General features: G+C 42.4%; 1 protein-coding gene across 4 annotated transcripts in view; it reads left to right on the top strand.

Moving 5' to 3' along the window:
- The first annotated feature begins 2709 nt into the window (after nt 1-2709).
- Nucleotides 2710-12069, top strand: part of Pbx1 (PBX homeobox 1) — a 311127-nt gene continuing 301767 nt past the window's right edge. For 2 of the 4 annotated variants that reach the window (XM_060364632.1, XM_060364628.1), the window contains exons 1-2: nt 2711-3698; nt 7060-7133. In XM_060364632.1, coding sequence (XP_060220615.1) covers nt 3508-3698; nt 7060-7133 — 265 coding nt within the window. In that variant the 5' untranslated portion in view covers nt 2711-3507. Of the gene's footprint in view, nt 3699-7059; nt 7134-12069 lie in introns of all 4 variants that reach the window. The other 2 variants (XM_060364629.1, XM_060364631.1) reach the window with 2 other exon arrangements.

Here is a 12069-nt window from a genome sequence, read left to right as displayed (position 1 = left end):
TAATTAGTCAGATTGTGTGGTAAGGTAGTCTAAAGGCCTGAAACAGACTCGGCACTGGGTAAACTGTATCCAGTTATAATTACGACTTTATCGATGTTGCTGCATTCCAAGCTGGAGGCCATTTTCTTTATCTTTCTCAGTCACATTAAGTCGGTTGTCACAGTGGCGTCATCCTGATATGGGCTCAGCATTGTCCTTGCCTTCCCATTTCTACGGCCTCCGTGCTAAAGGATTTTGGCTTGGTGTGCCCTTCTCAGACAACTTGAGCAACCTGATAACCGCTGACCTGTTGGTTTGCACAGCTCTATGACTAGCCGCGCTTCTTTCTCCCGTGCTTGAAACAGTCACTCATGTGACCTCAGTGTCCACCTGAAAAAGCACAAGGCTATGAGCCAGTTCCTGTGCAGTCATATCTACTGCCATGACTTCCACTGTGTCTGTACCCTGAGGCATTTCTTAACCCTGCCTGCCTTCCAGATCCAATTTGGCCTTCGGACCACCTCAAAGCCCACTTCAATTTGCCCTCAGTGGGCTTTCACTTTCTTTCCTCTCTTTTGTAGTGCGTGGTTTCTCCAGTATACACTTCATTTATGGAGAAATGTATTTGGGCAAACAATATGGAGTCATAGTCAAAAGCATAAGAATTGAGACCAGATAGTTGTAATGACCTAAGTACCTTGAACAGAAAAAAAAAAAAAAAAAAAAAAAATTAGCATGGTCCTCAATAAATATTAGTCATTTGTGCTCCTAATAGGGTACCCATCTCTAACATCCCCTATCAAAATGATCCTAGATGATACTGATCCTATCACATTAATGGTACCTTTCTCAATACTTGACCTGGCCACACTTTATTAGATCCACAACTCAGAATCAATTGTTTCAAAACTGATTTCTTGTAGGGTTTTGATCCAACCTCATGCTGTAAGAGGCTAGGGCTGTTTGAGAGCACATGGACTGAAACTGACATGTGATTCAAGTTTTACTCAACTTCTAGTTACTGTTGATTAAACCAACAGTTTACAAGTTGAGGTGTGTGTGTGAATAAAAAACCATTTCGATTAAGTAATATGGATTTGCCAGGACAGCTAATACCTACTATTGTATGCCCTTATACCAACGGTTGCCAATGAGCATGTTAAGAGCTGCTTTGAAGTGCTTCCCTAAGGGCCCCTTATCTTGCCAAACGTTTGCATAATGACTGATGAAAAGAATAACATTCTATTTGAGGATCTCCAAGTGCCAGGGAAGGTGGCTTCCCATTCTGCTGATTGGTGATGCTGAGACCTCTCAGTGCACATTCTTTGGCTATATCCAGGAAAATGGCTGGCTACAGAGAGAATGTTCCAAAGAAGTCCAAGGTTTGCCTAAGCGATCCGTGTGCTGTTTTATCTTATGGGTATTCAGACTATGTGCCAAATTAGATTCTCCCTATTGGCTGGACTAAAGAAAACTTTAGTAAAGGTAAGTTTGTGGATTTGCCCAGGGAGTAATTCCTTATTGGAGTTACTTAAGTCGTTTATTTATTTCTAATCCCAGCCCTCCTGTTTTAATATCTGTTCTCCTAAGTTTTAAGTCTGTTTTCAAGCTAGACAAACAACAGGCACACAAGTAACTTTTAGCAGATTCATAGGTATCTGTTGAATTTGAGGCCTACTACACATACCCCAGGCCTTTGGAGGGAGCCAAACTTGGGTCTGAATTCCAGCTTTGATACTTCATAACTGTGGACGCTGGACAAATTCTTTCACCTTTCTGAGTTTCCTCTCTGTGAACCGAGAATACTAATCCATAAATCAGAGATGTCTTGGGGATTAAACACAATAACTCAAGTAAATTACTTTGTGCGTAGTAGGCATTCAATAAATGTCAGTTTTCTCCTTTTCCATTATTAATGCTTATTAGACTATATTAAAAACTAGAACCAGACTGTGATAACGCAATCCTTTATTAAGTGTTTAAGCCAAATAACCAACTTCCCTCGGGGGAGGAGAACTGTTGAATTCGTTTCATTTGGTGAACTTATTTATCAATACTTTTCTTGAATTTTATTTGGTTTCGTAGTCCACACTTCAGTTAGTATTAGCGCCACAAAAATGGCAATTTGTGTCCTTTTTACTGGCATAGAGCTGAGTTTCTGAAAATTACCTACTATCTCGATGTTCATCTGTTAGAGATCATTACTATCTCAGCAGCTCGGTTTTATTTACTAACTACGTCATATGGCAAAGTTTTGCTCTCAACAGTTTCCCCGAGGTTTAAGAATTGCAGAGAACTAAGTTTACTACCGCACCATCACCGCGTAGGCGAACTAGGGGTGGGGCGGAGGGATCCACATCGTCTGTGTGTGCTTTCGTGTTAATTTTACGGTCTTGCATTTAAGTAGAGCCACGTTTTCCTTAAGGACGTAGCTTAAGAGAAGCAGGGAAGACAGGAGCCGGAGCTGGCGTCCCTCTGCACCTTTAAGAACTGGAGACTGGCTCTTAGCTCCGCCTTCTTCCCGACCCACCTCTGAACTCTGATTGACAAGACACCCGGGCGAGGAGGAGCTGAAGGAGGCCGAAGGGGAGGAGCAGAGTGGAAAGTAGCGGGAGGAGGAGCCCGTTTCTCCGAGCTGGCCAATCACAGCAGGGGGCGGGGTTCCAAAGCCCTCCTCCCGCGGCTGGCCCCCGCCTCCTGCCCTCTCCGCCCCCTCCCCCCTTCCCTCGGCCCCCTCCCCTCTCCTCCTTCTTGTCCTCCTCCTTCTCCTCCTCCTCCTTCTCCTCCTCCACCTCCTCCTCCTCCTTCTTCTCCTCCTCCTCCTCTCAGGCTGTGGTTTTTCTGTATATGTTTCTGGAGTCCTGAGCCTGGGCTAAACAAAAGCAGGAGGCTGACGGGGCTGCTGGAGTTTGCAGAGACACAGAGGAGGAGAGAGCTTGGGCTTTGCCTGCCGCCACGGCTGGGGGAGATCTGGCTTCTGCTTCAGCCCACCCCCTTTGAGATCACTCTGGCCCGGAGTGGGGGTGGGGGGCAGCAGGGGGTGGGGGGGAAAGTTTGCATTGCAATCCCCCTGCCTTCCTCTCCTTTCTCCCGATCAATGCATATTTGCAAAAGGATTAAGCCACAGATTTAAGCGCCGGGAGCCCATTTCTGCCTTGCAAAGGAGATCGGACTGAAAAACCCAAAGGCAGCTCTGATTTCTTTTCGCCAAGTGGGAAGGTGGTTTATTTTTCTTGCTTTTTTGGAGTCAACACCCTTCCCCACCAGCCCTTATCCCCACCCTCACCCCGCAACCCCTTCACGCCCCCCTCCCCCTCCCCATCCTCCCACCATCCTCTAAAGAGGCAAAGAGATTTTTTTTTTCCCTTTTGGTCTTCTTCTTCTTCTTTTTTTTTTTTTTAAACCCTGGTCCCTGTTTATCCTGAAAAGGATTTGAAGACAGCTTGAAGGATAAAAAGCCTCGGTGCTTCCCAGGCGCCGAGCCGAGGAGCCGAAGAGGAAGAGCCGGGGCTGCCGGAGCCTTCGGAGATGGACGAGCAGCCGAGGCTGATGCATTCCCACGCTGGGGTCGGGATGGCCGGACACCCCGGCCTGTCCCAGCACTTGCAGGATGGGGCCGGAGGGACCGAGGGGGAGGGCGGGAGGAAGCAGGACATCGGGGACATTTTACAGCAAATTATGACCATCACAGACCAGAGTTTGGATGAAGCGCAGGCCAGGTGAGATGGAGGCTTTTCTTTGCCTTTCTTGTTTTTTTTTTTTTTTTTTTTTTTTTTTTTCTCCCTCTCGCTGGGGGAAACAATGGGAACCGAATCACCACAGCGCTTTCTTTTAAAATGTTGTTTCTCTTCTCCTTTTGACAAGCAACTCTGTGGCGGAGGAGTAAAATTTAAAGAAGCGTTGTTATCGAAAGTGTGGTCGCCCGTGCCGTGATAGGGCTGTGTGTAGATATTGTGCGTGTGTGTCTGTTAGAGGTATTTGTATGAATGCACACAAACACGCAGCCACGCCGAAAATACTGCCAACTAATCCGAAAGCGGCCCTCGGCACTTTTTTACAGCTTTAAAAAAGTGTATGAAGGAAGCAGAATTGTCAAGTTCCGAGCGGCATTCCATGCCTTCTGTAGTTGAGAGACTTCGGAACACGACAAAATAATAATAATAATAATAATAATAATAATAATAATAAGTCTCAAGAACACTTTTTTTTTTGCAGATTCCACTGACTCCTTAGTTAATTAAGCAAGTTTGATTTTCCTTCTTAACTTACCCCTCCATAATAATAATAATAATTTTATTTGTTCTTTTCTCTTTTCTCACTCTCCACTCAAAACAAACAAAAAGCAGGGTAGTTCTGTATTAGTAGGTGTCAGATAGTAAGAAAATATCTTGCAGTCACTCTGTCCTGTTTTTAGAAAAAGAAAATGGGAAGAAAGGAAAGATAATTCTTCTCTGAGTGTAGTTTGTTAGTTTTAAGAGACTCAGATTTTTAGTTGAACCTTATTGTCTCTTAATTTGAGTTGGTGTTCTCACCTTCCCAGGACAGAGACAGCTATGTGTGATTTTTTTTTTTATAAAGGGGTGCAATTAAATATTAAGGCTATTCTCTGTCTCATGCCTCTTCCAGGCTCACTAAGAGTGATCCTGGAACTTGAAATGGAAGAATGATTTTAATGTATTTCAGTAGGACAGGATATGAAGAAAGATCATTATAAAACCGGGGTTTCCTTAACTGAACCCCCCACCAGGTAGACAAAGTTCTCAACTCCAGTATTTTTATAGCAAATCCTCTTTCAAAATGAAAATACAGGTTAAGTGGCAAAACCACTAACAGCTTGCCTAAGGCCCAACTCAGATAGGAAGGATAAAAAAAAAAAAGAAAAGAAAAAAATCCAGTGGCCACATATGTCCACACAATCACTCAGCTTTGTTAAATCTCGAGGTACTTTTCTGTTTTGCTTTGGAATCATTTTAAACATATTGCAAAATGACTAGACCTTATGTGGCTTAGTTAACATACGGAGAGTATGGATTTTATGTAAGAGAAACAGAGCCTTGAGAAAATAAGAGGAAGCAGCGAAGAGCACCCGTGTTATGGATTATACCCATTTGAGCTGCTAACACATTGAACACGTAAACTTCAAAGTGCTAAGGCTTAGGGCGCCTGAAAACTTGAGAATGTTAAAAGACCCCCTCCCCTCAAAAAACTATTTTCATGCTTTTAATGTTGTGGAGGGGGGGGACGATTTTTTAAATAACTAATTGGTGCTCTTTTTGAATGTTATTATCTGAGGAAAAGCTAATGGGTATGGCAAGCAAGAGGCTCCCCACTAGCAATTTTCTCTTGAATTGGAACAGATTTCTCCATAACATTGTTCCAGAAAAATATACACGGACATCGCTGATAAACTGATTTGATCACAAGTTCTTGAAGTGAAGAGGCCAGTGAGCTTGGCTCCTCGCTACTTTTCTGGTCTCTCTTTTTGTGAAGCTGAGGACAAACCCTTCTCAGCGGGTACCCTCTTTAATGGCCTAGAGGCTGAGAAAGATCAGATGCAGTTTGGGGATGGGGAAGAATCCAGTTGTCTCTCTGTAACCCCATTTGTGTAGTGTGGGGAAGCAAAGCTTTTAGATGGAGCTGCTAGTTCTCTGCGTTTTTGGCCTGTGTAGAAAGAAAGAAAGGAAGAAAAAGGATGAGTGGGAAGTATTTTTAAAGACCCAGAAAAGATCTTAAATACATTGAAATGTTTTTAGTGTGTTTTTTAACCCCTTCTAAGAACTAAATTGCCAACCTCTTTTTTCCTTGAAACAATGTAAATAGTTACTCTTAAGCTCTTTTTCCTTCTTCCTAGTTATCCATTTTTTTTGTAGTGCATATCTGTTGATTCAGAAAGTAAGCTCTGTTTTAGATGATGTGTATGTGTGCCTTTTGAGTTTTGAGTTTATTCTCCTGCAACACACTATAGAGTATATTTGTAATCCCTGCTCTGCTCCTGGATGGTGTCTTTTTTTTTTTAACTTTAAAACTGATTGAAAAATAATTGAATGTGTTTTGAGTGCCAGGGTTTTCTGCTTATCTTTACACATACATTTAGTTAGTAAACAGAATTCCCTTAGCTAGTAGCTGATAAGATCAGTATTTTGTTTCCAAAACAATATCCTTCTGCTAAGTGAGTCCATAATAAAGTAGAGGGAAGGGCATTGTTCTGTCCCTCAAGTGCATTCCGAGCACAAACATGCACGACCACAGGAACCAGGTAAATCACTGAGCTAAAAGGCAAAATTGTATTTATTTTTTTCCCCAGTGGGTGCAAGGTCCTAATTGTAAATAATTGAATTTCAACACCTGCAAATAAGCTGTGTGCGCACAAGAGCCATAATGTGAACACACAGAAATGAATTTATTCCCCATCTGGGTATGTTTGCCCCCTGGCAACACATTTCCATACTCTTTAACTTGGGGACTGAAATTTTATAAATTGACAGTTCTACTCACAAGACCTTTCAAGCATCTTATGTTTATGAGAATACAGGGGCATCTGCAGAATGAATTCGAACACATGGATGAATTGAATTTGAAAACACACTCTCTTGCGCGCACACACACATACATAGAGGCATAGCTCCTAGGCTATGGCCCTTGCAGAGATGATACAGAACTGTTAACCTATGCATTTGGCCTTGCTGCATTCATTGTCTGTGACAGGATTCTTGGTTGAAGAATTCCACTTTGGTTTAGCTACTTATCAAGGGGTTAGGGTGGTGGGAAGGCAAAAAGAAAGATGAAAAGAAAGAAAACCCTTTTCCTAATGGGCATAATTTAGGTTATTTCTGCTCTGTAGTTAAATCCCTGCTCTCACTGCTAATTAACATTGCTTCTTTTCCTATGGTGGGACTTTGTATATTAAGTCATAAAAACAATTGAAGCATGCCACAGAGTTAGGCTTGGTGTATAATTTTTTTTTTTTTTTTTTTTTTACCTAAATGTTCAGGTTCCCTCTGTACCTTATCAGTTTGATCTTGAGTGTCCACCTAAGCTGTTGTGTTTGTTTTTTTTTTGTTTTTGTTTTTTTTCTTGCAGAAAACATGCTTTAAACTGCCACAGAATGAAGCCCGCCTTGTTTAATGTGTTGTGTGAAATCAAAGAAAAAACAGGTAGGAATGAAAAAAATCTAACCTTTGGGCATTTTTCTTTGGCTGGTCAAATCACTGAGCCCGCAGCCCTCCTACTCTTCTTGGGATGTTAACATTTTAGAATGCAAGTGCAACCACGAAAGACATTTCTGCTTTTTCTAAAGGGAAACAGCTCTGACAGCGGATTTCAAGCAGTATGTTTTCTTTAAATCTGGCCTCAACTGTTTTTGAAATTGGGGCTAAAGCAGAGGTTCTGACGGCAAATTTCTACAATGGTATGCCTTTGGGGGAAAATAGGAACGTAGAAGTCCTTTTCCTGAAGGAATATATTTTTGCCTATAATCACTGCCCCGTGCCCCCATGCGGTTCACCCCTGCTGTCAGGCAGGGGAGTGAGAGCTAAACTGTTTTCTTTTTGCCACTTTTGTTCTTTGTGTTTACACAGAGTAACCAACTCGAGCTTCTTCAAAAGAGTGTCTTCAGATACCTTTGTGGGATATACTATTCAATTTAGGTGAACTGGCTTTTGAATGGCCTCAGATTATTATTATTTTCTTCTAGCGGGGATGCTCTTTGGATTTAGGGCACTATATTATCCTGAGCTCATTCCCTCTGTTGTTTTTCTACTTTCTAGACCTCATATCATAGACTAACACACTTATAACATCCCAGGAGGGCATTTAAATTTTAAAGCAACAATTAAAAAATCGCAGTCATCAATCAGAGGTGTTCTTAAACAACAGATGCGCAGAGAAAGGGCACTTAAGCAACTGTCCTCTTGTTTCTTTATTTTGGTCCTTAATTTCCCAAAGTGGGTTAAATCGCTCTCTTGGAAGAAGAAAGAGTTGAGAAGGCAATCTGAAGCCAGGGCGCCAGGAGGGACTGAGGGGTGCATGCAGCAAATGGGGAGCGACAGCTGGGCTCAGACTTTCTCGCCCACTTTAAAGCCGGGCAAAGTACCTGCCGTCCCATTTATTTATTTATTTTTTACAACAAGGTGCATAACAGTCAATAATTCATACCTAAACCATATAAGCAAGGGCATGACATGAATGAAAGTGACAATAGATATGATTGCACGCTCAGTTGATATACATTGATAGTTACACATGGAAAAGAGGGGGAGGGCGCGGACGGTGGCTTTCCTTATTTCTTTTTTAAGGTCTCTCTGGATTTCTCTGTGATTTTTTCTTTTTCTATTTTTTTTTTAAAGAATCTTTTCAAGAGGTCACTGTTGATTGAATATGTAATTACTCGGGTCTTTCAAATGTCTGTGTAATTAGTAAACAGCTCCTTTGTTGACGGATACTTGTATAGTATGTACCCTGCAGACAAAGCACCTGAGACAGGCTTCTTACACCTCTGAGTCCAGGTGGCTGTGCCAGGACCAAACCTTATTGCAAAGCTGATGATTGCGTCGCTTTAGCCGTGAGAGGCGCCTTTTAAGAGATGTATTGATTGTGCATACTAATATCAAAGGAGCTTTTCCTCAGTTTGTCACATCTTTTAGTTTAGTTTTTTTTTTTTTTTTTTTTCTCTCTTAGCTCAGAATAGGATGGTGTGGGCTTGTATGGGTATGTGTCCCCCTTCTCTCCTTTTTTTCTCCCCCCTCCCCCCCTGTCTGTCTCCAGTATGGTTATTCACTCTGAACCACAGGTTTTGTTTCTAGTCAGGTTGGAGTTTTTGGCTGATGTTGGAACATGAAATGTAGAGTCGCAATCAAGGGGAATAGGGAATCAAGGGACTGAGGAGAGTTTCTTTTTAAAGATACTTTGTCATATTTTTTAATCGGAAGGGCACCAGTCAGGTCACTGACTGGTACATCATGGTCCAAGTGTTTAATTCTGGTCTCCTAATTAAAACCTGCTGAGGTAGTAGATCAAAGTGGGTGGGTGTGAACAGAGGTCCGATTCAGGTGCGCCTTAAAGACTTTCCTCCTGATTAATATTGGCTACAGCGCAGTGGGTAGCGTAGGGGAGGGGTGGGAGGGGTGGGGCCCTTGTGGGATTCGCCAAAACAGTGTTCTTCTGTTTGGAAAATAATGTCTGGTCTTTTTTTTTTTTTTTTTTTTTAATTATGTCAACTGAATGTGGATTGGAGTTTTAAAAATGATCTGATGTAAAGTTTTGGGTGTTATCGATATGGGATGTTTTAAAGGATGGGTTGTGAAGCAATTAAATAGTGACTGTGTGAAGAGGGCTACGAAATGAGGTTCTATGGAGGGGGACACAGGAGTCGGGGGATCAGGAACTCACTTTCATTTTAATAGTTGAGAGACTGAGGGAAGGGACAGACCTAGGAGTCAGTGGTAGAGCGTACAGTACTGTGTTCAAAATGCGCCTTTATTTCCAAGCACCGGGACTTCTGTTCGGGGTCTGGGCTGCCCGCACATCTTCCACGCCCACATCTTCCACGCCTTTGATACCCTTGGAGAATGCTAGTGTCTGTGAAGTTGCCTGAGTCTCTCGCTGCCCTTTTCTGTTTCCCTCTCTCTGTCCAGAACTAGTGAGAAAGAGAAAAAAAAAAAAAAAAAAAAAGAAGATGGTTTGAAAGATCAGTTAGCACATGATGGGGACTTTTCTTACGGGGACTATCAAGGCCTACCGCATGGAATGAGTGTTTCTGAAAGCCACCTGATGCCGTACAGAAGGCCGGTCAAGGTACTCACTGCTCACCTTGGCAGGACTCTGGCCAGGAGCTGTGTGTGTGTGTGTGTGTGTGTGTGTGTGTGTGTGTGTGTGTTTGTTGGCAGAGGGGCTTGCTACTTTTGTTTCTTGGGTTTTGTTAATGATTTAGTTGGAAGATTGAAATAAATAGAAAAACTAGCTAAGACGTCTGATCAACCTTTTGGTACTTAAAAAACAAAAACAAAAAACATGTGCATAATACCCAAAGAAAGCAGCACCGCCTGATTATAGTTGATTGATGGGTATTTAAGTCAGAAATTACTTCGGGATTTTGAAAAGTAGATGAACTTGTGTGTTTTGCTTTAGAGTGTGGGGAAGTGTTTATTTTGATACTTTATGCTTTTTAAAAAATAAACGCTAGGATAAAAAAAATGCCAACAAAACATCGAGGTTGCAGATTGCAAATCAGCCTCAAGCAAACCTTGTGGAGAGCTAGGGCAACGTAGTTTTAAAATGTGGCTTTTTGCTACGCTACACGTAGTCTGTGACCATAGAGTCTTTAAGCACAGAGTTTGAGTCATTTGCAATCCAATTTCCTTTTAAAGAACTGTCACCCAGCCTCTGACATGTTAGCGATAGCTGAGCGTTGCCCGTGTCTGTATGGTCTAGGAAATGGGTTGATGGGACAGAAGGGTATAAGAAAAAAAAAAGTCAAACACACTGACTTTCTGAAAAAAATAAATAAATAAAAAGATCCAGAATATTTAATAAGTACTTAAAGATTTTTAAAAAGGTTTACACTTCTCTGTCAAAATATCACAGAGGCTTAAATATTCGGAAAAGGTGAAAAGTGAGGTTTGTTCACTAAAGAGGAGAGTTACAGACCCCTGCAAGTGAGCTCCAGTCGTGAGTGAGTCTTAATTTTAGATCCTTGGAGCTTTCTTTGGCACTCTTCAGCTGCGTTTTCACCAAGTGTAATCTGCCCTCGAGTTCAATCAAATAATTGAAGGAGGTTTTAAAAACTGATTTTCTCCCCCTTCTTTAACACTCTTTTGTTCTCTCTCTTTCCCTTTTTGTCTGTGTTCAATTAACACCCCCATCATGGCGCTGTAGGATTTGTTTTCAGCTCTGCTACTTATTTCTTTTTTTATTCCCTCCCTTCTTACTCTTGCCTGCCACTGCCATGGTGGTTATATGATGGGGCACATACTTCTTTTCTCTTCCCTTTGAAGAACTAGAGACGTGTGTGTGTGTGTGTGTGTGTGTGTGTGTGTGTGTGTGTGTGTGATGGGGGTTGATTGTAAAAGGAAGCTGTGTGTGACTTCGAAAAATACAAAAATACAAATGACCTTGTTCCTTGAGCAGAACACGACTGAAATAGCTGTAGACAGTCTGGAACAGCTTTCCATCAGAGCTGGGTGGGAGTGTTGGAGGAGCTAGCATTCATGGTCTGGCAACTGCAAAGCCTTAAAGAAAACAAAAAACAAGAACCATCTGAGGAGTTGAGAATTTGGTCCTTTTGGGCCCGGTGCCAGAAAGGACCCGGGAGAATAGGTAAAGGCAAGGAGAGAGCAGCCTATGAAAGAGTTCACAAGACAGTGTTACCCCAGAACCACTTCTCACGAGGTGCCAGGTACCAGGGTTACTGTGATGCACACATGTTGTGGACCGGCAGTGTGACTCTGAGAGAGTGTCCGGTGACCTGGAGGCGAGTCATGTCTCTTGTCTCCTGGCATGTCAGTGTCTTTCCATTCCTTGAAAGTGGGTTTCCAGACATCGGAGCTCTTGAGAAGTGGGAAGAGGGTATAAAGTATGATTTGCCCATAGCCTCTCAAAAAAGATAGAGGGGAAAGTGTGTTATTTATTTTCTAACCTGAATTGAACTTGCTTGAAAGACACTTTGCACGAGGGTGTCTGCAAGAGGCCCTGTGTGAGGGAGAAGAACACTAGACCTAGAATTGCAGGAGCTGCTAGTGTGCTGTGTGCAAAGTTCCGGAGAGGCTGAGACCTACCAGAGATTCAAGGGCTCGGCTCCCAACTGGGGCTAGGCCTTTTGAAGGCTTTGCCTCTGTGTTCTGTTGATACCCATAAATTTTCTCTCATTCTTGGCCAAATTACAACAAGTAAACAAACCCAAACCTAGATATTGACCTTATGTAAACAGAAAGGCATGGGAGTGTTTAAAGCAGAACCCTGGCATCTTTGCAAGCATTTTATTTTAATTATATTTATGTATTTATTTGTGGGGGTGGGGTGAGATGAGGAATGCCCTGACAGATGTGTAGAGGTTAGAGAACAACTTTCAGGAATTGGTTCTTGCCTTTCACAGAT

This window comes from Meriones unguiculatus, chromosome 11 (assembly GCF_030254825.1).
Source record: "Meriones unguiculatus strain TT.TT164.6M chromosome 11, Bangor_MerUng_6.1, whole genome shotgun sequence".
NCBI classification, from domain to species: Eukaryota; Metazoa; Chordata; class Mammalia; order Rodentia; family Muridae; genus Meriones; species Meriones unguiculatus.
This window is presented reverse-complemented; position numbering and strand designations above follow the sequence as displayed.